This window comes from Ostrinia nubilalis, chromosome 6, assembly GCF_963855985.1.
Source record: "Ostrinia nubilalis chromosome 6, ilOstNubi1.1, whole genome shotgun sequence".
In the NCBI taxonomy this organism is placed as follows: Eukaryota; Metazoa; Arthropoda; class Insecta; order Lepidoptera; family Crambidae; genus Ostrinia; species Ostrinia nubilalis.
This window is the reverse complement of record NC_087093.1, coordinates 13,319,113-13,347,045: the sequence shown is the minus strand read 5'-3', so window position 1 is coordinate 13,347,045 and position 27,933 is coordinate 13,319,113. Positions and strand designations below refer to the sequence as shown.

General features: G+C 40.2%; 1 protein-coding gene across 1 annotated transcript in view; it reads right to left on the bottom strand.

Moving 5' to 3' along the window:
* LOC135072827 (cadherin-23) overlaps nt 1-27,933 on the bottom strand; it is a 57,063-nt gene that overhangs the window by 10,830 nt on the left and 18,300 nt on the right. The window contains exons 5-30 of the mRNA XM_063966866.1: nt 22,870-23,161; nt 22,222-22,394; nt 21,835-22,032; nt 19,646-19,839; nt 19,004-19,204; nt 18,454-18,731; nt 17,526-17,683; nt 17,108-17,212; nt 16,717-16,872; nt 16,093-16,286; nt 15,756-15,933; nt 15,123-15,257; nt 14,176-14,360; nt 13,045-13,304; nt 12,093-12,256; nt 9,439-9,606; nt 8,373-8,530; nt 7,127-7,308; nt 6,193-6,257; nt 5,674-5,824; nt 3,549-3,778; nt 3,023-3,211; nt 2,017-2,297; nt 1,464-1,631; nt 465-537; nt 32-217 (exon numbers count right to left, since the gene is read on the bottom strand). Coding sequence (XP_063822936.1) covers nt 32-217; nt 465-537; nt 1,464-1,631; nt 2,017-2,297; nt 3,023-3,211; nt 3,549-3,778; nt 5,674-5,824; nt 6,193-6,257; nt 7,127-7,308; nt 8,373-8,530; nt 9,439-9,606; nt 12,093-12,256; nt 13,045-13,304; nt 14,176-14,360; nt 15,123-15,257; nt 15,756-15,933; nt 16,093-16,286; nt 16,717-16,872; nt 17,108-17,212; nt 17,526-17,683; nt 18,454-18,731; nt 19,004-19,204; nt 19,646-19,839; nt 21,835-22,032; nt 22,222-22,394; nt 22,870-23,161 — 4,722 coding nt within the window. The remainder of the gene's footprint in view (nt 1-31; nt 218-464; nt 538-1,463; nt 1,632-2,016; nt 2,298-3,022; nt 3,212-3,548; nt 3,779-5,673; nt 5,825-6,192; nt 6,258-7,126; nt 7,309-8,372; nt 8,531-9,438; nt 9,607-12,092; nt 12,257-13,044; nt 13,305-14,175; nt 14,361-15,122; nt 15,258-15,755; nt 15,934-16,092; nt 16,287-16,716; nt 16,873-17,107; nt 17,213-17,525; nt 17,684-18,453; nt 18,732-19,003; nt 19,205-19,645; nt 19,840-21,834; nt 22,033-22,221; nt 22,395-22,869; nt 23,162-27,933) is intronic.

The window sequence follows — 27,933 nt, the reverse complement described above, 5'->3', positions numbered from 1 at the left end:
GAACAAGAGGTGGAAATAGTCGTGTATTTACCTTGAAGTCAAAGTACCCTTTCATCCCCTTCTGGGGGTCAAAGTTGAGGGCAATGGCCCCACTTCGAGGGTCGACAAGGAAAGGTTGCACGGCGAGGTTTTCCAAGCCTTCCGTCAGGGTCTGCTTCACTTCTCCAAGTAGGAAGTAGCTGATGCGAGCGTTGTCTCCCTCATCTGCGTCCTCAGCCTGTAGGAAGGTTATATTCATTTAAAAACTTGAAAAAAAAATACGTGAAAACGAGGTGAACACATACACTGATCTAATATTTGCAAGCGAGACAAAAAGTACATTTTGAATACGCAAGACGCTAGCGCGACAAACGTGTACAGATATAAATCTTCGCTTGTATTGATCGCGTCAACTCTCGTTGCGCGATCTTTACAATACTCAAGAGCTTAGTGACCAGCGACCAGTTATGTCAAAAATTACTTACTTTAACATGCATAAACTCGATGCCGAAATCCGCTTCAGTGGTCACTCCTCCGGTGAATATCTTTTTCACGAACCTAAAAAAAATATTTATTTATTTATTTATTTTATAGAAACCAACAGCGATACATTATAATTTGTATCAATTGAATCATAGTGTAATCCTTGAGGGAGGCCTTTGTCCAGCAGTAGACGTCATTTCGCACTTTTAGGTTTTAAGACAACCATTATTCACGGTTCAGAGAGTTCACTGTCCCGTTTGACATAAGACTCACCTCGGCGCATTGTCATTGACGTCATTCACAGCGACCAACACTCGCAGGGAGCTCACAGCATCGGTGTCTGGGTTGTAAGTAGGAGTAGCCACGCAGTCTTCAGCCGCTAGCACTGTCAGGTTGTAGGACGACCTCTGTTCACGGTCCAGAGAGTTCACTGTCCCGTTTGACATTAGACTCACCTCGGCGCGTTATCATTGACGTCATTCACGGCGACCAACACCCTTAGGGAGCTCATGGCATCTGTGTCGGGGTTATAAGTAGGAGTAGCCACACAGTCTTCGGTCGCTAGCACTGTCAGGTTGTAGGACGACCTCTGTTCACGGTCCAGAGAGTTCACTGTCCCGTTTGACATTAGACTCACCTCGGCGCGTTATCATTGACGTCATTCACGGCGACCAACACCCTTAGGGAGCTCACGGCATCGGTTTCGGGGTTATAAGTAGGAGTGGCCACGCAGTCTTCGGCCGCTACCACTGTCAGGTTGTAGGACGACCTTTATTCACGGTCTAGAGAGTTCACTGTCCCGTTTGACATAAGACTCACCTCGGCGCATTGTCATTGACGTCATTCATAGCGACCAACACTCGCAGGGAGCTCACGGCATCGGTTTCGGGGTTATAAGTAGGAGTGACCACGCAGTCTTCGGCCGCTACCACTGTCAGGTTGTAGGACGACCTTTATTCACGGTCCAGAGAGTTCACTGTCCCGTTTGACATAAGACTCACCTCGGCGCATTGTCATTGACGTCATTCACAGCGACCAACACTCGAAGGGAGCTCACAGCATCGGTGTCGGGGTTGTAAGTAGGAGTGGCCACGCAGTCTTCTGTAGCTAGCACGGTCAGGTTGTAGGACGACCTTTGTTCACGGTCCAGAGAGTTCACTGTTGATAGCCTGTATGGAGCAAAGATATTTTAAGTTTTGATTCATAATCGGAAGACGCGTAGGCAGGCCTCCCACTAGGTGGACCAATGATCTGGTAAAGGGCGTGGAAAATACCTGGATGCGTGCAGCATAAGACTGATCGTTGTGGAAATTCTTAGGTTTTGTAGGCCTTTGCCCAGCACTGGACGTCATTTGGCTGAAACAAATGAACTAACGAATTCATACTCAAGATTTTTTTTCGTACAGGCTCATATTGAAAGGATGACATTTGGAAAATATGATTTATTCCATGACAAAAGAGTCATGAAAAGTGATTGTGCTCTAAGAATTTAAAGTCACATAGAAACCTTGTTCTAAAATGTATCTACTTATGTTTTTATCATAATAATCTTACTTGTGCGTGCTAGGTTGCAGCTGAAACGCGCCTCCTTCGTTCCCTTCCACAATGAAGTAACACACTGGCAACACCGGTTCATCCCCTCTGTCTATTTCGTCCCTCTCTATCACACTTGGGAGGTACACTTCATACTTCGGGAGGTTTTCAGTGACGTTTATTCGGAAAGTCTTGTGGGGAAACCGGGGGCGGTAACTGTCGACGTTTTGCACGTAGATTGTAAGGTCCAAGTCTGAACTTAGAGGCGTGGGGAGACCTAGGTCGTAGGCTTCGATTCTGAGCTGCAAATAAATTATAGTAGTACTTAGTATATTTTGTAATTTTTGCACGTTGTCGTTTTCTGTTTTTTAATTTGTTAATACAAATGACTAATAATCCTGTTAACCCCTCGTTATAAGTTAAATATGCTTGTGTTACGAGTGGGTTCACCACAATAGTCGAGCGGCGGCGGAGATCGAACCCGCGTTCCTCGGATCACGAGTCGGCAAGTCCGACCCCTTCACCGTTTGGCTATCGTCGCTTATAGTGAATGTCTTTAGGGACCCCCCACACTGTCGTCAGTCGAGCGTCATCGTATCGTCATCTCGCCAGCACCTGTGCAATGTTATTTATAACGCGACGCGTATCTACGTAGCGCTGGCGTCACATTATTTAGTTTAAAGACAGCGTTCAGAAGACGCTAGTGTGGGGGGTCCCTTATTTTCAGAGTAAGATTTTACTACAGCCCTGATTTCTAACTATTCAACATAACTTTTTTTTCTATTTATGCGTCAATCTCTTTCCTCTCCTGTTTTATCACTGTTTTTCGATGCCTTCGAGTGAAAACCCCTTAAGTTTAAAAGAAGTAATTTTTCAGGCTTTTAAGCCAGAACTGCTATATTTTATAAGATTTACCAAAATACATAAATATGAGAAAAAATGCATTTCCCAGGTTTTCACTCTATGGCGAATATTTGTCAGTGGGTATGGTGTAGATAGACCTAGTAAGTAGGTGTAGTTAATTTACCTGGTAAGTAGTCTGTTTGTCCCTGTCGAGCGATCTTGTAGTCCGCAGCGCTCCCGTAGTCGCGTGTACCGTGAAGGTTCGCCAGGCGCCGGCCGCGTCTTGGCGAACCCTATAGCGGACCGCTCCGTTGGGGCCGATGTCCGCATCGATCGCTTTGACGTCGACTACTAGGGATCCGATTGTTGCATTCTGCAGATAATGAAACTGATTTTAGGGGGAAGTTTCCAGTGATGGGAGTTGGTGAAGCTATTTTTAGTACGATACGTTGTAATCTTGTAATAATAATATAGATATACCATATTGCTTACTTTTGCAATCATTCGATAAGTCAAAGGTAAAATAAGTTTTAAGAATTTCTATTTAGAATATCATATCATCGATCTAGTTTTCTAGAAATTGAAGTAGGTATCGATCATAAACCACGGTGTATTTTTTTATTTTGAAGTATTGAAGTGACAATAAAATGCATACTTGTCAATAAATAAAGTTCTACAGTAGTGGCAAAACCAATATCCTTAGCCCTTACCTCCGGAACTTTAATAGTGACATTCTGAGGCGGATGCACAAACACAGGCGCATGGTCATTGTAATCAGTGACACACAGCCTCAGCTCTCCGCGAACGATATTGGGGGGAATCCCGAGGTCCCTCGCCTCCACCAGTAGCGTGTAGTTCCCGAAGCGATCCTTGAGCGACTGCCGCGCGAACAGTCGACCGGTGTTGGCATCGCCCCCCACTTGCTCGAAGCGGAATAGTTCTGGAACAATGTATTGTTTGGAGTTATGGAATATATTATTGGTATTTTTATGTTGAGATATGTATGATACATAGGTACAAGTCCCCGTCATCACAGCTAAAAAAGAAGAGTATTTGGCAGCCTATCTTAAGCTTCAATTGCACTAACGCGTCAGTGAATCAGTTGTTGACACGCAGCGTCCGTTCGGGCAAAAATGCGGTGGAATGCGCGCGTCTGCGCGCGTATTCGCTGGAATACGCTCGCAGCCGACCGGCTTCTGACTCATGCTCGCGCATCCGTCCGGATTGAATTGTCAGTTAATCAGTTGTAAGCAATTACGACTCTAAGAACTGTTAATAAAATACTATTTTCTTTACGGCCTTGTATGTGCGCTCCGACGCGCGCCGGTCAATGGACATCGTACCTTTGTATGGTTGAAGCTCTAAACGTCAGGGTAAAAATAAATATGTACACGAAACTTGTTCCCACGCTGTGTAAGTCAACGACACCGACAATATCGGTTCACCGACATTTAGGTTCGCTGCTCCACTCCGTGATAATCAACCTTCATTTGCAGATGACTGACGTCAACTGATGACAATGTAAGATAAGTAAATACAATTGTTTCAACAAAAATAGAATTAAAATCACATACCGTGTCCCTTCCCCCCGACCAAATGAAACTGCACGCGTTCATTAGGCGACGAGTAGAGAATACAATCCCGACCATGTTTTTCAATCCCGGGATTACGGGATTTTTGATGGGTAATCCCGGGATCCCGGGACTATCCCGGGATCAGCCTTATGTGGGAATTGGGTTCGATAATTGCAAACGTTGTGATAGGGATAGAGACATGCGATTTTTGGTTTTACGAAGGTAATACGATAGAGAATAATACAAAGTAATAAAAACTACCTGTTATAAGGACATTTTATGGAGAAATTTATCAAATAAAAAAAAACTCAAAAATCAAAAAAAGTATAATTTTTTTATTATTTGTTGGCCTTTTTTGTGTATTTTATGTATTTTTTTAGCATCGCCTGTTACTTAGCATTATTGCTGTTTTTATTTCATCAGGATATACCGCTTAGTTTAAAAGTTATTACGTTTTCTTTACAATAAGTAATTGGAAGAAAAAAAATTCTATAAAAAATTAAAAAAAAATCTCAAAAATTTTTTGACCTCTTTTTTGTCGATAAAAATAGGTCTAGTTTCATCCATTTTCATATGTACACTTTAACGTGACTCACACTGTATGTGCACTTGATCGTGACTCACACTGTATAATTTTATGCTAAGGTATAATCCAGGCAAGGTTAGTCAAGGCGCAACGGATCGTAGAATGCAAAATAGAATTGTTTATATCAATCCCGAAAATACCGGGATTAGCCAAGTACAGTCCCGGGATTTTCGGGATCAGAAAATGGTCGGGATCCCGGGATCCCGACCATTTTCTGATCCCGATTGTATTCTCTAGCGACGAGTTGTCGGCGTCGGTCGCCGCGGTGGTTGTGGAACTCCGTGAACTTGCATCGAATAAATACTTTTCTTTCTTTCTAAATAGATTATCCAGGAGTGGACTGACGTACTTACGTCACATAATTATATCGTCACTTGATGATAAGTCGTCAGTCCACCTTACGGGTGGACGTCACACGCTACGCTTTCCAGTACGCGGCCTCCACTCCAGAACCTTGCTGACCCATCGGCCGTCAGCTCTGCGTACTATGTGTCCTGCCCATTGCCACTTAACTTGCTAATCCGTCGGGCTATGTCAGCGACTAGTTCGTTTACGGATCTCCTCATTTCTGATTCGATCTCGTAAAGAAACACCGAGCATAGTCCTCTTTTTGAGGAAATCACTGGGGAAATCCTGTGCCTTAAGAGGAACATAGGTGATGATAAGTCTACGTACCGTGTCCTTTTCCACCGACCAAGTGAAACTGCACGCGTCCATTCGGCGACGAGTTGTCGTCGGCATCAGTCGCTGACACCGACACTATGGGCTCGCGGTGGTTGTAGAACTCCGTGATGATAAATAGATTATCCAGGAGTGGACTGACGTACTACTTACAGCACATAATTATATCGTCACTTGATGATAAGTCATCAGTTCACCTTGTTCCAATGCTACGCTTTCCAGTACGCGGCCTCCACTGCAGAACCTTGCTGACCCATCAGCCGTCAGTTTTGCGTACTATGTGCCTATGTGCTGCTGTGCATTGCCACTTTAGCTTGCTAATCCGTCGGGCTATGTCAGCGACTAGTTCGTTTACGGATCTCCTCATTTCTGATTCGATCTCTTAAAGAAACAACGAGCATAGCCTTCTTTTTGTGGACATCATTGGGGGAGACCTATTCAGCAGTGAACGTCCTATAGCTGAAATGATGATGGTAAGTCTGAAGTCTACGTACCGTGTCCTTTCCCCCCGACCAAGTGAAACTGCACGCGTCCATTCGGCGACGAGTTGTCGTCGGCGTCGGTCGCCGACACCGACACTATGGGCTCGCGGTGGTTGTGGAACTCCGTGATGATAAACAGATTATCCAGGAGTGGACTGACGTACTACTTACGGCACATAATTAATACCGTCACTTGATGATAAGTCGTCGGTCCACTTTACGGGTGGACGTCACACGCTACGCTTTCCGGTACGTGGCTTCAACTCCAGTACCTTGCTGCCCCATTAGCCGTCAGTTCCGCATAGTATGTGACCTGCCCATTGCCACTTCAGCTTGTTAATTCTTCGGGCTATATCAGCGACTTTAGTATCTACTCATTTCTGATTCGATCTCGTAAAGAAACACCGAGCATAGCCCTCTTTTTGAGGAAATCACTGGGAAAGGCCTGTGCCTTAAGAGGAACATAGGTGATGATAAGTCTACGTACCGTGTCCTTTCCCGCCGACCAAGTGAAACTGCACGCGTCCATTCGGCGACGAATTGTCGTCGGCGTCGGTCGCCGACACCGACACTATGGGCTCGCGGTGGTTGTGGAACTCCTTGATGATAAATAGATTATCCAGGAGTGGACTGACGTACTTACGGCACATAATTATATCGTCACTTGATGATAAGTCGTCGGTCCACCTTGTGGACGTCCTACGCTGCGCTTTCCGGTACGTGGCTTCCACTCCAGAACCTTGCTGCCCCATCGGCCGTTAGCTCTGCGTACTATGTGCCCTGCCCATTGCCACTTCAGCTTGCTAATCGGGCTATGTCAGCGACTTTAGTTCGTTTACAGATCTCATTTCTGATTCGATCTCATAAAGAAACACCGAGCATAGCCTTTTTGTGGACATCATTGGGGGAGACCTACTCAGCAGTGGACGTCCTATAGCTGAAATGATGATGATACGTCTACGTACCGTGTCCTTTCCCCCCGACCAAGTGAAACTGCACGCGTCCATTCGGCGATGAGTTATCGTCGGCATCAGTCGCTGACACCGACACTATGGGCTCGCGGTGGTTGTGGAACTCCGTGATGGTGGTACACTCTTCCGGCATTTGGAGTATTGGCGGGTTGTCGTTTACGTCTTCCACGTGAACTCTGGAAGGGAATTTGAATATTAAAATGAAAAACAAATAAAGCAGCTGACTAAGGGTGGGTTGCACCATCTTACTATGGCAGTAACTATGACGATAGCCGGTGCTTTTTGTATGGAGTTTGACAGATTTTTGACGTTTGTCAAAGTTAAAGTAAGATGGTGCAACCAAGCCTAAGCGTTTTTTCAGTAGCCTAAAGAAGACCTAGACCACTGGAAGATAGTCCTAATTTTACTAGTTAATCTCTCATAACTTTAATACTGAATCTAAGATGAAATTTGTAAAGAAATAGATTGGACCTTAGAAAAGAACCTGAGCTTGACCTTTAAAAGATGGTTTTTCTAGTAAGGTATGCACACCACGTTAACACGCCACGTCCTAGCTTATTCATGGACTGTTAAACTGTTACAATTTTTGGTAAGACGTGTCTTTGATCGAGAATGCGCTCGTCATAAAGACTTTCTGTGACATTAATTCGAAGCCACAGACAGAGAGCTTGTGACAATATTCATACATAAAGTACTATCAGGCCTGTTCATCTCCGCGAGTTTACATCGAAAACAAAACACGCACGATGGCCCACCTACAGGATACTATTCGACAAGGCCTCACATATGAGCGAACATTGACTCACGCACGCGTATTCTTGTGTATGATGGAAGAAAATAAAGAAAATGGTGTACTAAATACTCGTGTAGTATTTAACTGCCTAAATAATAATAAAAACACAGAATGTACTTTTTTAAGTTGCCTCAAGACACTGAGAGGTAAATAAGTAGTTAATATTATTCACGATAATTCATGCTAAATCATGTATTTCCTCCGCCATTTTCCGCAGTTTGGCACCTCACGTCACATCATTTTACCGAAGTCAGCCCTATAGCTTCGGCGCAGTGCCGATCACTGACGTTTGTCAACAAAATGGTGCTTGACTCTTGAGACAGGCTAAATTACACCATATTGTTAATGACATTGAGCATACATTTTTTTAAATACCTTCGCGAAGTAAAACTTCTGTACGTAGTACTTATTTATTATTCTGTGGTACTATCAAAACGTCCAACTTACACTATCTGCTTGAAAGCGTTCCGGCTCTCGCCACTGAGGTACCCAAACTGGTAGTTGTCCCACGCCTCTACCACCAGGTTGTAAGTGGCTTGCGTCTCGCGGTCGAGCCAGTCCGACACTGTGAGAGCCCCTGTCTCTGCGTTGATTAGGAACTTGCCCTGTTGAAGTAAAAATGATTTGAAGCCTAAAACAATATAGATTGAATTATCTCGTTCGTTCGTTTCAGCCAAATGACGTTGACTGCTGGACAAAGGCCTCCTCCAAGGTTTTCCACAATGCAAGGTCCTGCGCTGCCCGCATCCAGGCTCTTCTCGCGACCTTTACCAGATCGTCGGTCCACCTAGTAGGAGGCCTGCCCACGCTACGTCTTCCAGTCCGTGGTCGCCACTCGAGAACTTTTCTGCCCCAACGGCTATCGTCTCTACGAGCTATGTGTAGATTGAACAATCTACATAGACGTATTGCTATATTGCTAATGAGGCATACTATTTTTCCTTTAGTGGACCTGTGTCCAATTTCTAGCCTTCCCAATATATTTTAAGCCGCATATTTTGAATATGTAGAGTTTGTGAAGTTAGGGCTTGTAGATTAGGGTGTAGAATTTTAGAAGCTTGACTGTACACGAGATCTGGTAACTTTTTAACAGTGCGAGCTATGTGGTCTCGTTTTGGTAATATAAAACATTATACCTACATGAAAATGTAATCTGCAATTTTGTCGGCGGTTTGGTGTAGTGGTTCGAAACGGACTACTATTACGGAGGTAGCGGGTTCGATTCCCGCACAGTACAAACATTTGTGTGCATGAACATATTTGTTTGTATTGGACTGGGTGTTTTCTATGTATAATAAGTATGTATTTACAAAAAAAAAGTATTTAAGTATGTTTATATCCGTTGTCTAGTACCCATAGTACAAGCTTTGCTTAGTTTGGGACTAGAAGCGCACAGTAAAATGTCTAAGGATATTATTATTATAATTTGATGTTTTGGGCTTAGAAAAATTGTGATAAAATAAAGGTTATCCTAGCCAACTACTCAATGTCATGATATAGAAGGAATCGTTACCTGTGTAGACATCCTGTCGAGCAGATAAGTGATCTTGCCGTATTCTCCCGAGTCAGCATCCGTGGCTTGCACCACGGCGATGGTGGTACCAGGCTCCACCGCTTCTAACACGCGGTATTCAAACGCCGATGATTCAAACACTGGGTTGTTGTCGTTCTCGTCCAGTACCTGATGAAGTATAGTAACGGCTAAGTTTGGGTTCAAAAGATAGATGAAACAAATATGCAGCAAACTGTTGCAAGACGGAACGAGAACCATGTTCTCGATTCACGTCATCTAGTATTAGCAATAATGACACCATAAAGTTACTTAAATGCTTTTCTCTTTGTGTCTATGAAAATATCCAGCTCATCAGTCAATCATCAGCACGATCATTTTTTTTTAATTAACCAGAGGCAGGCCTGTTCATCTCCGCGAGTTTACATCGAAAACAAAACACGCACGATGGCCCACCTACAGGATACTATTCGACAAGGCCTCACATACGAGCGAACATTGACTCACGCACGCGTATTCTTGTGTATGATGGAAGAAAATAAAGAAAATGGTGTACTAAATACTGTGCAGTATTTAAATATAATAGACAAAATCGTGGAGAAATTTTTTTGCGAGCATATACATAAATTCTACGCAAAACACGAAGTTTTATACGAGAACCAATTCGGGTTTCAAGCCGGCAAAGGTACAGCAGAGTTATTGTCTAAGTTCACAGACGAGGTTAACGAGCATTTAAATAATAAAAAAATTGTAATGGCTCTCTTTATTGATTTTTCACGCGCATTTGACACATTAGAACATAGACAACTAGTTCATAAGCTCGACAAATGTGGTATACGCGGACCATTGCATAAATGGTGCGAGGACTACCTGAAAAATCGTAAATACTTTGTTAAAATTAACCAATCGTTAAGTGAATCTGTCGAGGCAACGGTTGGCACGGCTCAAGGTTCAGTATTAGGACCTCTCCACTTCTTGACCTATGTTAATGACATGAGCAATTGCCTCAGTAACTGTACTTGCTATCAGTTTGCCGACGATACGTGCCTTATCATTGCGGATAAAGACCCGCAAAAAGCTTGTGCGCTACTACAATCTGACCTAAATGCACTATTACGATGGTGTCACGATGCAGGTCTAGTAATTAACTGCGAAAAAACTAAACTCATGGTCATAAAATCTCCTTACATGAAACGATTACCGCCCAATCCCATAGTAGCTCATAACCACAACTGCCTGCATACATTAGTGTGCAGCTGCCCTCCGCTGGAGGTAGTAAATAGCATAAGATACCTAGGGTTAATAATTGATGATACTTTCAACTGGTCCAATCATGTTCAAGACATTTGTAATAAATTAAGACAATTTTTGGCCAATATAATAATTTTAAAAAAGCGCATACCATTCAAAACTAAATTAATGCTGTATCACGCAATGGCTGATTCATATATTCAATATGGACTATGTAGCTATGGTCGTACGTACAAATCATACCTCGAAAAAATATATAAGCTTCAAGTAAAAATTTTAAAAAATTTAGTTTCTGTTAAAATTAAAAACCAATTTCTAGATGACGATATTAGCTTATTTCAACATTGCAAAATCTTACCCATTCATTTACAATTTAAAAACGTTTTTCTTAAACAATATTTCTTCGAAGAAATGCTACGAGAACAACGCGTTCACCCTGTATTCACTCGGGCGGTCGCTGCGGGCCGGCTGTGCACACGCCGAGCAAACAATACCTACGGCAAGCGCACAGCGACGTATTTGTTACCGCGATTATTTAACGAGTTACCCTCGGAACTTAAAAATAATATAACGCCAATTAATATCAAACATAAAATTAAAACGCATTTGCTTCTGAATATGAAATAAATGAGATGTCAACATATCGGGTATTGTTTAGATTCGGGATGATTAATTAAAGTCATAAAATATTGTAAATTAATTGTAATTATTATTGTAACCATAAGTATCGATGTAGAACTGCAACAGCATCAACACAAACCTTAGTGGTTTCCTGAATGCTGTCAAAACAAATTTTGTTTGTAATTCTTTTTATTTGGTAAATAAATGAAAAAAAAAAAAAAAAAAATGCCTAAATAACAATAACACAAAATGTACTTTTTTAAGTTGCCTCAAGACACTGAGAGGTAAATAAGTAGTTAATATTATTCATGATAATTCATGCTAAATCATGTGTTTCCTCCGCCATTTTCCGCAGTTTGGCACCTTACGTCACATCATTTTACCGAAGTCAGCCCTATAGCTTCGGCGCAGTGCCGAACACTGACGTTTGTCAACAAAATGGTGCTTGACTCTTGAGACAGGCTAAATTACACCATATTGTTAATGACATTGAGCATATTTTTTTTAAATACCTTCGCGAAGTAAAACTTCTGTACGTAGTACTTATTATTATTCTGTGCCAGAGGTAAATGGAGTATAGATCAGTAATGTCCCCGGCACCGTGGCCCTGAGAGAGGAGCCGTATTGTGGAGGCAGATGTTCTCATATTTATTCCTTAATCTTATCTTACGACGAGTAAAAGTAGTCTTATTCTACTCTGCTATATCATCCAGGACACAGCTATATCATTATAATTTTGACACAATATCTAAAACATCTAAACTCAAATAATTTTTCATACCAACCTGTATAAATAAATCTACGACAGAATGCCTAGGGGGCACACCGCTGTCCACCGCTTTAACCGTAAGATTGATCCACGGGTACACCTCGTGGTCGATCTTGTTTGCGACCACAACCTCACCGGTAGACCGCTCTAGATGCACCATGCTAAGCAACTCGTCTGGCCCTGAAATATAAACAAACACTTATATACATGTGTACTCTTTCTGGATTGGCTATTTATTTGTGATTACTTGCGAAAAAAGCATGTACCTAATTCATTTTGTTCTGCAAATGGAATTTTAGAAAGCACTTACAATACCCGGCAATAAATATTGCACATCGACCTTTGGAAAGAGAATCGGTTAATTTCGGCTCGTAGAGTGTTATCTCTGTCGCACACTACCTATACGATTGACAAAACGTCATTGACAAAACATTATTCAATGAAAATATTGTCTGAACTCTTAGTATTTCTCTTCAACAAATACTTTAACACATTGTAAACCACTTTTCTTTCACGACTATCAAAAGTTTTTAGCAATTTAATTAACAAAATCAATTGCACACATTTAAAATAAAGTTTGTTTACACTTTGACAAAACGTCATTGTTCAAGTGCGACAGTGATAACGCTCTACGAAACCGAAATTAGCCGATTGTCTCTTTCTAAAGGTCGATGTGCAATATTTATCGCCTGCAATATACATTTTTAAGAAATGCATGCTGTGGTTATCGTTTGTGTGGGAGCAGTTAGCTAGAGACCTTTGGCTTAATTTTTATTGTTGTGTTTAATACTGTATCTCATGTTGATAGTCCAATAAATAAATATTATTTTTTGGCATTAGATGATTAACATTCGAACTGAGTTAGAATGAAACCAAGAAAAAGTACAGTCAGGTCGTCGCTGTTAATTGAAAGTATCAGCGATTGGACCTGATCAATTTGCAGTTAACAGAGGCAAATTGACCCTTACCTTCCAGGTAATACGACATAGTCCTATTCTTGTCTGCATCATCCGCTATCACTGTCGCTATATTGGCGCCGTTCTTCGAGTTTTCAGGTATAGATGTCCTATAGAACGGCTTCCTGAACTTGGGATTGTTGTCGTTTTCATCCTCTATGAGAATGGTGAGGGTGGCTGAGGCGGTCTGACGAGGACCACCGTCTATTGCTGCCATGTCTTCAACTGTGATTACAAGTTTCACTGTTTCAACTTTTTCGCGGTCTAGTAATCTGAAATGGGATGAATAGAAATAGAGTATTGATTTTGAACTGCATGGAAAGTAGAAGGAAGCGCACTGAGAACTTCAGAAGCTGCTAACATATTCCGTTCACATTTTAGTTGTTTCTGAGCAGAATATAAATCAATTAAGCGTGCTGAAAACATCAGATACCTGATGTAGAGTGGTTCTGCTTGCAATGCACGAGAGTCTAATGCCCGTTTTCAACATCAATCCCTAATTTTTAAGTGACCCCTATAATAAAAATCCCGGTATTAACACATAACAGGAAATTTGTTTTCATAGGGGTCACTTAAAAATTAGGGATTGATGGTGAAAACGGCAATAAGCGTCTTTAAGAGCCGTCGAGTGCGCTGGCATCTACTCTCTTAGCAGTTTGATGTTTGTGAGCCGTTTGCTAATTTAGCTTTAGCACGTCATTACCGACCGTTTGTAATAGGGTAATAAATAGGGTTTTGTTTAAATTAATTTTCTTCGTGGTCTCTACGCCACGCCAGGTCTATATTATTCAATAAACTTTATTTTTCAACCTTTTTCATGACACGACCCCCCTAGTATGAAAAAATATTTGGCGACCCCCCTAGTACTATTAAAGAAACATTTTTTGCGGGGTCCCCGACCGTCCGCTTTTTTTTAATGCATTTTATAATGTTACAAACAAAGATGTTGTAGGGACCGAATACTTTAATCCATACAACATTTATGCATTTGCATTTCGAATAAAATTTACTGTTTTTTTACTGAGGTGGTTTTAACGACCTCTCGCGACCCCCCTATAGAGGCTTCGCGACCCCCCAGGGGGTCGCGACCCACAGGTTGAAAAACACTGCTTGCACCCATATCTGTGTTTAAAACATTCTTACCTGACGACTCTAAGCGTCCCATCGACCGGATTCAAGTCCCAAAGTGCGCGGTAGTCGTACTCCGTCGCAGGGATGGGTATTCCGTCCTCGTCTCGCGCGATACTGCCCTCTCTGTCTATCGAGTAGCGGAGAACCGGCTGTTCGTCCGGGTCGTACGCTTGCGCACGGTAGATTTGTGTGCCGACCTGTTTCGAAATAAGTTTGGGAAATAATAATTAATCTATACTAATATTATAAATGCGAAAGTAACTGTCTGTCTGTCTTGCTTTCACGCCTAAACCACTGAACCGATTTTGAAGAAAAGACAATGCCGGAAATTGGCGTCTTTTTGTTTCGCGCGGCCATCGACCAAACCATGTTTTTTGGTTACAAAATAGTGTAATAAACCAAACTTACTATGACATGTTTACCTTTAAACTCAGTCTGAACTGAGTTACGAGCATTAGAAGTTTGATGATTTACATACTAGATTTGCTTTTTGCGCGCAAGTTTTGTAAGAAATTGCAACGAGGATAGGTTTTAAGGTCTTAAGGTTTTAGGATAGGAGGAAAGAGGATAGCTTTTATCCCGGTTTTTGAAATAGGGACGCGCGCGATAAAGTTTTTCTGTGACAGACAAAATTCCACGCAGGCGAAGCCGCGGGCGGAAAGCTAGTATACCATACCATGTTAGCTAGTATATTTATGTGAGATATAATATACCATGAGTATACTTACGACAAGAAAAATACTAAGTCTGGTACACAATATAAATTCCTTTTTTTGCCTTTACTATATTTTAATGCAGAATAAGGCAGGTATTCGACCGCAATCGTCCTAATGTTGAGCGAGATGCAGTCTACAATCTTATTTTTTAAGTAAAAAAATAATTGGGAGAGGAATATGCCTAATTAATTTTAGGTTTTATTTCAAAGTTCATCAAGGTTCATCAGTTTTTAGTTCAATCACCTGCGTATTTTCCCTGACGGTGATGGTGCCTGGTTCCTTCAAAACGGGCGGTTTGTTGTTGACGTCCACTATAGTGATGTTTACGAGCACCGCCGCACTAAGTTGCTGGTCGCCTATACCACCGTCTAGCGCCACCTGGATATAATAGCTTTATAATAAATAGCTTTGGACATTTTACACTACGCTTTTAGTCCCAAACTAAGCAAAGCTTGTACTATGGGTACTAGACAACGGTTATAAACATACTTAAATACTTTTTTTTTGTAAATATATACATATTATACATACAAACGGCCGACATAAGATTTTGTTTTGTAATCATGTCTTAAAATTAAGATAAGTGTCTATCAGGAGGAGGGAAAGGCAGCTGTCTTCGCCTGGAAATGAGGGCTATTGTACCAGTTAGCGCCACTGTTGAGTAAGATCCTATTACCTTCTAAAGTCCGGCCGCCGAGCAGATAGAATATTGTCCAATGACCCCAAGCTACCCATCCTTATCGCTGACGCGTAATAATATGCTGTCGCGACGTGCGACCGGGTGCCCGCAGTGAGTGTGCGAGCGTGGGTGTGGGGTCATTGGACGAAAGTCTATCTGCTCGGCGACCGGACTTTAGTAATGAGTAAACAACTTACCACAGTGAGCGTGTACCGGTTGCTCTTCGGGTTGGTCTTGTCCGGGTCGAGGTTGGACCCGTTGGCCACAGAGACCACGCCGGAGCGGCTGTCGATGACGAACTTGTCGCTGGCACCTCTTTGGATGCGGTACACCACTCGGTTGTTCGGCGATGATCCGTCGGAGTCGCGAGCACAGCTAAAGTCCGGTCGCCGAGCAGACAGAATTTCGTCCAATGACCCCAAGCTACCCATGACCCATCCTTATAACTGGCCGCAGTGAGTGTGCGAGCGTGGGTGTGGGGTCATTGGACGAAATTCTATGTGCTCGGCGACCGGACTTTAGTAATAAGTAAACACTAAACCACTTACCACAGTGAGCGTGTACCGGTTGCTCTTCGGGTTAGTCTTGTCCGGGTCGAGGTTGGACCCGTTGGCCACAGAGACCACGCCGGAGCGGCTGTCGATGACGAACTTGTCGCTGGCGCCTCTTTGGATGCGGTACACCACTCGGTTGTTCGGCGATGAGCCGTCGGAATCGCGGGCTTTTACCTGATTGAGGAATAATTTAGTTGCTATAAGTCTAGCGTTTAGTTATTTCCAGAGATATGGCAGAGGCACGGGAGGAAGTTTTTGAGACGTCAACAAACGTCAGTGAGACTTCAGATATGCCTTAAATTTTGTATGCTCTGTCAGCCATAAAATATGTCAAAAAGAGTGACTCTTTGACATTTCGTGGACATTTAAACAAGTTTTTGCGAATTAGCGCACTTATTAGACTAACTAAATATTTGCAAATCCAAAAGACCTGCATAATTTATCGTGTAAAATTAAAATATTTGTTAAAAATTACTATTTATTGATATTGGAGGTTAAATATTTTACACTACAGTTATAAAAACTAATCAGGAGTTTTATGTTCTTCCAAATTAATTTGTATCTCTAAATAAAAAGTAACTAACGATATTATGACGTCACTCACCTCTAACACACTAGTGCCACCTGGCATGTCCTCAGGGATAGATCTCTTGTAGATCATCTGCTGAAACAGTGGCGCGTGATCGTTGACATCTTGGACGTATATTGTAACGGGCACGGTGGACGATAGTGGTGGTATACCGAAGTCGCGAGCTCTCACCTGGCAGGGGAATTACAACTTTAAATATAGTGGTGCAGAGCATATAATATTATGCATAAGAATTAGATCATTTGCTGAAACAGCGGCGCGTGATCGTTGACATCTTGGACGTATATTGTTACGGGCACGGTGGACGATAGTGGTGGTATACCGAAGTCGCGAGCTCTCACCTGCCATGGGAATTACAACTTTAAATGTAGGGCTGCAGAGCATATAATATTATGCATAAGAATTAGATCATTTGCTGAAACAGCGGCGCGTGATCGTTGACGTCTTGCACGTATATTGTTACGGGCACGGTAGACGATAGTGGTGGTATACCGAAGTCGCGAGCTCTCACCTGCCATGGGAATTACAACTTTAAATATAGAGGTGCAGAGCATATAATGGTATGGCTGGCAAAACGAGCAAAATGGGCCCATGATGTTCTATTGATTTTAATTCATCATGGAAGCATGAATGATTGAGTTTTTGACGTAAAAATAGATGATTTTACATTGAAGACATTAAATTTTATGTATTTGTCGCAGTCAGATTGTATAATCCACCATATTATATTACGGCTAGCCATTTTGAAATACGGTTGTTTTTTTTTTTGAAAGTATTTATTATGAAAGTATTTTATGTGTATTGATTAATTTTAATATTATTACCGTCAGATGTATAGGTCGAATATTGGTGTTGTCTCCCGGAATCTGCTCGAAATCTAGCCCACCTCTGGGCGTGATGATGCCCAGGTTGGGATCAATCGAGAAGTTGTTCTTGTACTCGCCGCCGACTATGGAATACTCGATGTGGCTGTTCTTTGTACCTGGAACAATTGGATGTATGTGAATGGAACATCTTATTCATTGTAAAGGTTTAAGATTTCTTGCAAACTGCAGACTTTTAGTCGGCCGATAGTTTGGTCGGCTTTTCATCCATACTGAATAACAGCCCTATCAAACTATCGGTCGACAAAACGTCTGTGGTCTGAGTAGAGTGTTTAAAAGACTTCGAAAACAATTTGTTTCGCATACTCCCATAAAGCCGTTTGGTTCTAGCAAAGTGGAATACCACCACCCTCACTCTTTTTATTTATGTTTTGAGAGGTGAATAAATGAAAAATATGCGAACTTAAAGACGCCCTAATGCTCCCCCTTCCTGTCTGATCATGGTTTACTACCCTGTAAGCTAAATTTTCTAGCTGTAAAGCATCTTTATTCCTTATGTCACTTACCATTAAGGTCGATATCGATTTGTTTGCTAAGAACATTGGAGCGTTGTCATTCACATCTTCAATGTTGATGATCAGTTGAGCGGTATTCCGTTGCCTTCACCCAATGAAACCTAGATTACAAGCAACTTTAAGCCGTACGGCACTTACCATTAAGGTCGATGTATCTAGCTTCAAGAATCAGTGGGTTCTCAAACTGGCGTTCATTCTCCAGCAGTCTGGCTTCGTATTTGTTTGCTAAGAACATTGGAGCGTTGTTGTTAACGTCTTGATTCTTCTATGTTGATTATCAGTTGAGCGGTATTCCGTTGCCTTTACCCAATGAAACCTAGATTACAAGCAACTTTAAATCGTATGTCGCTTACCATTAAGATCGATGTCCCTAGCTTCAAGAATCAGTGGGTTCTCAAACTGGCGTTCGTTTTCCAGCAGTCTGGCTTCGTATTTGTTTGCTAAGAACATTGGGGCGTTGTCGTTAACGTCTTCTATGTTGATGATCAGCTGTGCGGTGTTCCGATTGCCTTTCCCGAGGTCGTCTCTCGCTTCGACAGTGAGGTAGTGTCGTGAGATCAATTCCCGGTCGAAGTTGTCTCCGCCAGCTTGTTTTACTGTTATCACGCCTGATATTGGGTTTAGGTTGAGCCTGGAAGTAAAGATGAGTGAAAATCAGTTTCAGTGGCTTTTGATAAAGTTTCAAATAGTAAAGTCCGGTCGCCGAGCACGTAGAATTTCGTCCAATGACCCCAAGCTACCCATCCTTAGCGCTCGCGCGTAATTATATTGCTGTCGCGAATGTGCGACGGGCGGCTGCAGTGAGTGTGCGAGCGCGACAGCAATATAATTACGCTGAGGAGATTGCTGTAATATTTTTATGTCTATTACTATGGAAATCCTTGCATCAAATCTTTTACTTACAAATTGGCTATACTTCCTCCAAGGTTGGTGTATCTGATGCCCCTGGTTCCATAATTATCTGAATCCTGGTCTAAAGCTTGCACCCAGGCTACTGTGGTCCCAACCTCGCAGTTTTCAGGGACGGACACCATGTACAGAGACTCCGTGAACTCGGGGAAATTGTCGTTCTCGTCCTTTATATGGACCATTATTGGAACTACACTGTAATTTTAAATAAACAGTTAATAGCGCAGTTGCATACTACTTCCTATAAGCAAAGTTGGTTTCTGTAACATAATTTTAAAACACTGTTCTTCAAATAAGATGTTTTGAGCCGGGTGTTACGCCCGTATTCACAAACACTACTATGAGGTCTCACGGTTCGCGTCGACGCACAGGATGACACATGAAACAATCACAGAGCTCTATTCAACACTGTGCGTTCGATTTGCTGCTTGGTCAAGCATCGTTTGTGAATACGGGCGTAAATGCATGAAAACTGGATGTGTTGGTGGATTTCCGGAATAAATCTGAATTTGGTTAAAAATTACAATTGCTCAGTTAGGGTGTGGTTTTGCAAACGTACGACTGATGCGAAATCCTGCTCAAAACATCACGTTATTTTAAAGAGTTTTTTTGAGTAAAAAAAGAAGATTAAGGTACCTCATCTTTGGGTCTTTGGCAACAATTTCTTTGGCGACTAGACTGAAATTCATTACGGTGACCTTTTCATAGTCTAAAAATGACGGGTCGTTGACTCTGATCAGAAACGACGCCTCATTGATCCCCTTGAATGGCGTGACGTCGAAAACACCATTGTCTCCGACTAGGTACAGTTCGAATGTACCATTTTTTCCCTGAAATAAAGTTAAATGTAGGTTACCAAAACTGCATGTTGGATTCCAATTAGAATTTGTATTGGGTTTGAATTTGCATCTTCAGTTAATGTATAAATAGTTATTTACAAAAGAATTTCTTAAGATAAATGAAATGTGCATCACATTTTTTTCCAGTAGTATAGACAGCTAATTTATAGGAGTAGAAATAAAAGTGCTAACTGCATTAATTTAAGGTCCAATTAGGGTAAACCAGAGAGTGATTGCCCACTGGTAGTGATTGCCCGCTTTAAGAATAATATTGTCAGGTGCTGACTTTGAATCACTCTAGTTAGATTTGAATTTACTAAGTAGATGGCTCCGAGATCAATGTACAGTAGATTTAAAATTTTCAATAGGAAACACTAAAAAAAACAGTTATGACGGATTTTGTCAAGACGGGTGAAAATGTTACTCAAACAGGTAAAGACTTTAACAATTTTACTAAGGACTTACTTGCTTAGAGGTTAATTTTTTTTTGCAAGTTATTTAATATTCAACTAATGGTGTATAGTCATGATGAAATTATAAGTGTTTTCTCCATTATCAATGAAAATAACTGATAAAATTAGATTTCTAACGGTCATTTTAACGGTGGGTAATCACTGCACGTAAATCTGTATATTTTTAGTTATTGCCCACCATCATTTCAGTTATTGCCATATGTTAATGTATAGTTATTGCCCAGGGCAATTATTATTAGAGTGTTGCCACCATGCAGTAGCAGTGTTTAAGTTGCTCATTGCTAGACTTGTTTTGCAATTTACAGACATAAATATTGAAATGGCTTTTAATGTTTCATTTTCAGTATGCCAAAGACTCCAAAAGTTCAATATAGCATAGAAAATTTGCAAAAAGCGATCGAAGCTGTACAAGATGTATCCAACAATTTATCTACAAGATAAATTGCTGAAAAATACGGTTTGGCTTGAAAAAATTGATAAAAATTCAAACGCAAATACAAAAAATGAAAATCCTACGTTAAATCTGCTAGTGAAAATGTTAATTGTAAGGAAATAGATACAACTTTAGGGAAGAATAACCAACAGCTAATTGAACATTTTGAGCAACCACTTGAACTGATATCAAAGAAGATAAAAAAATAAATACATATAAAATTCAACTTTTTGCATCATCTATGTTTTGAAGTAAATGATTCTGTCTCTACCGATTCTGACTCATCAACATCAGCTCAAGAAATATTTGATAATATTATGTTAATAAGGCCAAACGTAATTTATTTTGAAATTTTGAAGACTGTACTACTAGAATTTAAGTTTAATGTTTTGTTTTGTTTATTTAAAGCCTATTTTGTCATTTTAAAATTGATTATTTTGTTTTAAGGTACTGGGCAATTACTGTGCTTTGATGTGGGCAATTAGTGTAAGCAATGGGCAATGACTGTACTTTTTGGAGGATTTTAAATTTATTTCAATATTTTCTAAGTTACGTAAGTTTTAACTAAAAACTGTTAATATTATGTTTAACAGTTTATTGAGTTATAAGAAAAAAGTCATAAATGGTCGATAATTAAAATACTTTCTTTAATATTTCATCTCAATGTGTTTGAAATCTTTAAGTGGGCAATAGCTATACGGTTTACCCTACATCTCTATTTATACAAGTTGTAGATTACGTCAAACGAGTGTAATTTCTATTAGAGTTAATAAACGTTCAAGTTATAACACATTTTGTGTTGTTATTAAATTTTTAGCGTTTAGAGTCGCATCTCAAACTAATTTGAAAATTATAAATAACTTGAAAAAATCGAACTGCCTAAGGCGGGAATTGAACCCACGACCTTCCGCTTGCCGGGCGACTGCTCTTCCAACTGAGCTACTTAGACACTGGATGAACCCGTCGAGATTTTTTCAAGTTATTTACATTTTGTGTTGTTGTGAAGTTCATACAAAACTTTTGTGTAGACTCAAAAAACGCGTCGTAAATTGTCCTCAGCCTTATACTGTATGGACATACCTGATCATAGTCAAATACTTCAGGCAAGGCGTCCTGGAGAAAAGTTATCGGGGTATTCTGCTGGGCATTCTCCAGGACTTCACCGACATACTTCTCACTCCTAAACCTTGGAGTTTCATCGTTAACATCAGTCACAATGACCGTCACTTCGGTTGTAGCACTGGGCATAGGAGAGACGGCGTGGGATTCCTCTGTGGCCTGTGTGAATAAGACACATAAATACACAAAATAAATAATGATGATCTTTTTACATGTAGGTATGTCCTTAATTAAATCATGTCTTTATTTATATTATGCAAAAAAATTAAAAAACTTGTATCCTATTAGTTTGGTACTTATCATTTTTCAAATACATAAAATCAGGTATAAAAAGTGTTAGTAACAAACCAATATCTCCAATATGTAGGCTCCATTGCTGTTATTGGGATCTTCCCTATCCAGTTGGTTGATAGTGTATACGATTCCCGAGCTGCTGTCAATGTCGAAGTGCTCTTCACCGCCGGAGATGATGCTGTACGATATCCGGTTGTTGATGCCTCGGTCTCCATCGATGGCTCGGACTTGAAATAGAAAAATACAATAATGGTTTTAGATAAAATTACACAGATAAATGAAATTAAATTCTTCAATAGTCATAGTTTGGATTTGGAGAGAAGACTTTAGAAGAATCCACCTAAATGTTGTATGTCTCCTAAATGGTTCAGTGGTAAGAAACCTCTGAATATAATTATTAATGCAGAGAAAACTTGTCCTATAATTTCCAGATAATAGTTTTTTTTTCTAAATTTGCTCTCAGTTTGTTTACATTTAAAAGCATAAAATAAGCCTATTATGTTTTTAGTGTTTCAACAGATTAGGTAAATTCATGCTTTGGAGTGTACTTTAGTTAGAAGACTCCAAGATTCAGTACCAAAATCCCCACATTTTAGAAGAAGAATAGGTTGTCATGACGATCTATAGCAGCTCTTTGTCATTAAAAGTAAGTAACTAATATTCTAAGGCAAGTACCTACCTAATGAAAACTTTTTAGGGTACCTTGTAAAACAGACGTTCCAACCGGCGCATCTTCGCTTATCCTCGTTACAGGACTGGCCACAACAAACTCCGGAGGCTGGTCTTCCACGTCTTGGACCTTCACCAAGATCGCTGCCGTCCCAGTGTTGACTCTGCCTTGGTTCGCGCGGTCTACTGCGAGCACCCTCAGTTGGTACAGCGATTTCTTCTCGTAATCCAAGCTATTCGTCACTCGGATCACACCCTTCCCGTTCACAGTTTGTACAGAAAAGTTGTCGATATCACCGTCTAGCTCTTGCAGGTGATAAAGCACCTAAAAATTGAAAATAAAATGGGATTTAATTATTTATTGCATAGTGAAAAATTATTCGGAATTCCAAAACAACATACCAAAGAGCATATCTCTAATCTGCAGTGTTGCCAGTCGGGTCTTGTCAGAAATTACCAAAAAGATAAAAAAAAGTAACCTTTTTGAATAAAAAGTAACCTTCATACGGGGGGGGGGGGGGGGGGTGCGGAGCGATTGTGTAAAGGTTGTTCATGGATGGAAAATGAATACAATTGATCATCAATCGTTTACCTAAATTCGAAATTTTGATCATTCCATGAAGACCGAAAAGTGACCGGTCGTATAAAACCGTTTCCTGGATTTGCGTTTTATTATCGAAAAACATTCGCTAAAATTCATTTTCTTTAACAAATAATAAATGAAATTCATGTTTAAATGCAGAGCCCCGATTACGGTAATTTTTAACGTCAACAATCCAGACACGCTTCTCGATTCTGCGATGGGTATTTCGCCAAAAATGGTCAATTTTGCCTAATTTCCTTGGCACTAATTTTATTTTTGTTTTTAACTATTTTTAGTTTCCCATTGCATTAAGTAGTAAAAACTAAGCTAATATATCTAGAAGGGGTGTCATAATTCGTTTTAGAAACAAAGTTATGAGGTCATAAATTTTTGGTAGCCAAGGAAATTATTATAAATATTTTTTTCTCTAAGTTTTCTTCTGTGGTTTGCTTTTTTTTTGTTCGACCTATTTTTGTGTACTTTCGCAAGCAAACATGCCAATGAATATTATATCATTACGACCTTTTTACACAACTAAGGGAGATAAATGCAGTAGATTGAGTTAAAAGTTAAAAACAAGTTTTTCTATATCTATTCTGATACCTATTTCTTAAAATGTAAATTTTAAACTTAGTATTCCAATAAAGAAATACTCAAAATTTGACTTTACGCCGAATTATTAATGGTCTTTTATAATTTCCTAGGTCATTTTATGCCACGGAAAACAAGGAAATTAGGACCAAAGAAATTAGATTTATGCCTAAAAGACACCACAGACAAAAACCTATTTACCCTATACATTTACTATTTAAATCATGGGTTTACCCCTACAGACACTACATTTGTGTAAATAAACAATAAAATTAATCCATTGTTTAGTTGCAAAAAACCGTCCAAAGAAATTGACTTTTTAGTAAACAAAAACCCAAGGAGGGACCTATTTATGCGATTTGTCGCGAAACTGATCAACGATGTGCTGTCCTGCCTCAATGGCCTCTTGTGACGAAATGGCCGAGTGTAGTGGTGCAGTGCGTTACATTCTAAGTTTTTTCGTTTCGTTACAACAATGGTCGAAACGAAGACCCAGGGAAATTATACTTTTGACCTGGACAAGAACTTAACTTCACTTTATTTTCTTCCTATAAGTATTTGACATTTAAAGTTTTTATTTTCCGATAGCCAAACGTTTCTCAAATGTAAAGAGAGTGCTATTAGAATTAAATTACGCTTCAATTTGTTATAATGAGCCTTCATTTTGGCAAACAACAGTAATGGACATGACAAGGAAATTAGAAAAACGACTTTTGATTAAGTTTTTCTACGGTATTATTTGTAGTTTCTGCTATTGTAATAGCAAAAACAAATAAAACTTTTGATGAACTTTCCCATGAAAATAGTTTTATACAGATAGATATAAAAAAACATGTGTTCGCCTGCCTGGATACAGAAAATTTACTGTTTCGGCGAAATACCCCGATACGATTGGTCGTTCAACAGCGTACGTCAGCTGTTTTGACCAATCGTATTGCAGAATCAGAAACGCGTCTGGATTGTAGACGTTAAAAGTTACCGTAATCGGGGCTCTGTTTATGACATAATTGTTAAATTGTCACTATTAATATTTTTTACTGAATAACCTGTAAAAGTTGATTCTACAATTTCTGAAAAATCACCTAAAAGTAACCTTTTCATTAGTGTAACCTAAAAGTAACCTATGCAGTTCAAAAGTAACCTAAAAGGTTACAAAAGTAACCTTCTGGCAACACTGCTAATCTGTGTTCCAAAACAAATATTAAGACATCTCTACTTAATCTCTGCCGTCCAATCACTATAATGCCGTTAACCCACAATTGGTCAATTTTGACTTTTGAATACCATCCGAATCAGAAAAAAATGCAGCACTATTATCGAAATTTTTATATCTTGTTTAGTTCCTGAAATAAAAAAAATAAGAAAGCCGCTAACTGCTTCGCCTCTGCAAGATTACATAACTAAAATGCAGTTACATTACATTTCTTAGCTTAAACGCGGTTAAGCGTCTTTAATTGTTATTAGAATTAAAAATTTAAGAAAAATTACAAAGCTTTATTGCCGTTATTTACAATTTCTAGTCAATACAGCCGTTAAGGTACTTTAACGACAATATTGCTAAGATGCTCTTTGCAAAGCTTTAATAGACTCCTCAAGACTAAAACGCCGTTAAGTAAAATTATTAGACTTAAACGCAACAAAGGTCCAATAACGGCATTATAGCTTTGTATTACATGAATTTAATTATTAAAATTGCACTAGTAAATTCACCATTAAGGCTAACCAAATGTAACAATATATGTGTTTTTTACATTTTTACAAGACTTAAATGCCGTTAACCTACATTCCTAAACTACAATGCGGCTATGTTCAAAAACTTGAATGAAGTGTTCAAAGCGTCGTTGCGTGCGTCGATCACTCAGCTCAGTCAGAGTTACTGATGTGCCGCTGATAACGCTCCCGGAAATATTCCTAGCGTTCTCAACAAAAGAAATTTAGTTTTAATTTTATGTTTGTTGTTTATTAATATGTGATGTGCAATGTTTCTATGTTTTATTATCTAAGACTAGTCGTTATAAACAAGATATGAAACGTGTTAGTGAGATATTGCTGTCTTGTCACTATTTTCGTGGCTAATGCGCACTGCAACTTTAGGACACGGCAGCGCGGTAATTGAGCATCAGTGTGCCTCTGAGTTTTAAATGATAAGAACACGTTGCGTTTTGTTTTCTAATTTTAAAAATTAGTAAAAGAAGCCTGGACGTATTCGATCATTTGTTCATTTTGTTTTACATCTTCTATGTTAGACGAAGACATAACGTTCGTTTGTTTCAGGCAAATGTCGTTCAACGGCTGGACAAAGGTCTCCTCAAGGATTTCCACAACGATCGGTCCTGCGCCGCCCGCATCCAGGCACCTTTTCTGACCTTTACCAGATCGTCGATCCATCTAGTAAGGGGCCTGCCTGCCCACACTACGTCTTCAGGCTCGTGGTCGCCACTCGAGAATAAAATTTTTCTACCCCATCGGCCATATTCAGCTCTGCCACTTGATTTTAGCAATTCTGCGGGTTATGTCGGTCACTTTGGTTTTTCTACGGATCTCCTCATTTCTGATTCGAGCACGCAGGGAAACTATGCTTGGCATAGCACGCTCCATCGCCCTTTGGGTGACTTTGAGCCTTTTTATGAGGCCCATAGTAAGCGACCACATCTCAAATCCGTATACTATCACTGGCAACACACACTGGTCACAGACTTTTGTCTTAAGACACTGCGGTATTTCGGACGTGAAAATATCGCGAAGCTTCCCGAATGCTGCCCAGCCGAGCTGGATTCGACGATCGACGTCTCTCTCAAAGTTGGACCTACCTAACTGGATGGTTTGTCTCAGGTATACATAATTGTCAACAACTTCGAGTATAGTCTCCAACTTTCAGAGGAGTGGGTGCAACACGGACATTTGACATGATTTTTGTCTTGTTCATGTTCATTTTAAGACCCACTTGTTGCGAGGCTCTACTGAGGCCATCGAGCATTGTGTCTAGATCTGCCACAACTACGATATCGTCTGCAAATCGAAGGTGGGTGATGAACTCGCCGTTGATATTTATGCTGAATCCTCTCCAGCCCAGAAGCTTGAAAACATCTTCCAGGGCGGTGGTAAACAGTTTCGGAGATATTACGTCTCCCTGTCTCACCCCTCGCTGCAACTAGATAGGTTTCGAGACCTAATCCTGGAGACGGACTGACATTATGACGTTTTTATACAAACTTTTTTTGAAGAGGAGTACCACCATACTTCTTTGCAATGCCGTAGGCGATTTTCCCTTGAGGATGACGGAATCAAACAGCTTCTGAAAAGCCTTGTACCGGCGTTCCGCCTGCTTTCAGAAGCTCAGCTGTGATTACATCATCACCAGGTGCCTTGTTGATTTTTAGCTATTTGAGAACCATTCTAATCTCGTACAGACTAATATACGGGATATATTCGGCAAGTGTCGGGTCAATCTAGCTAGCACGTATTTTCTATAAAAATGTGTCAAATGATCCGTCACATAGGCTATCAGACTACTCCCACAACTTATTCAGAAGTCGTTAAACAGGCCCTTACTAAGCAATTGTCAAATATGCCCTTAATGTCAAAAAACGAACAAATGGACAGTAACATTATGTAATTACGTGTAAAAAGACATTTCTGTCATTAAAACAACATTTCACGAAGAAAAAATTAAATTTAGTAAAGGTGTAGTTATATTGAGAATATTACCGTGAACCACTTATATGTCGACTTAATTTGATACTATTTTATTTAAGAATTGTAGTTTATTTCCATTTGATAAACATGTTTCTCACCATTCTCATTAACTAGGTGATTATTATAAGCAGCGTGAAGTTAATTTATTAGGTAAGGCTTGCCGCGTTGTACATTATTATTGAATTAAATAAATAGATCTCAATTTTTATTAACTACAAAATATTGTA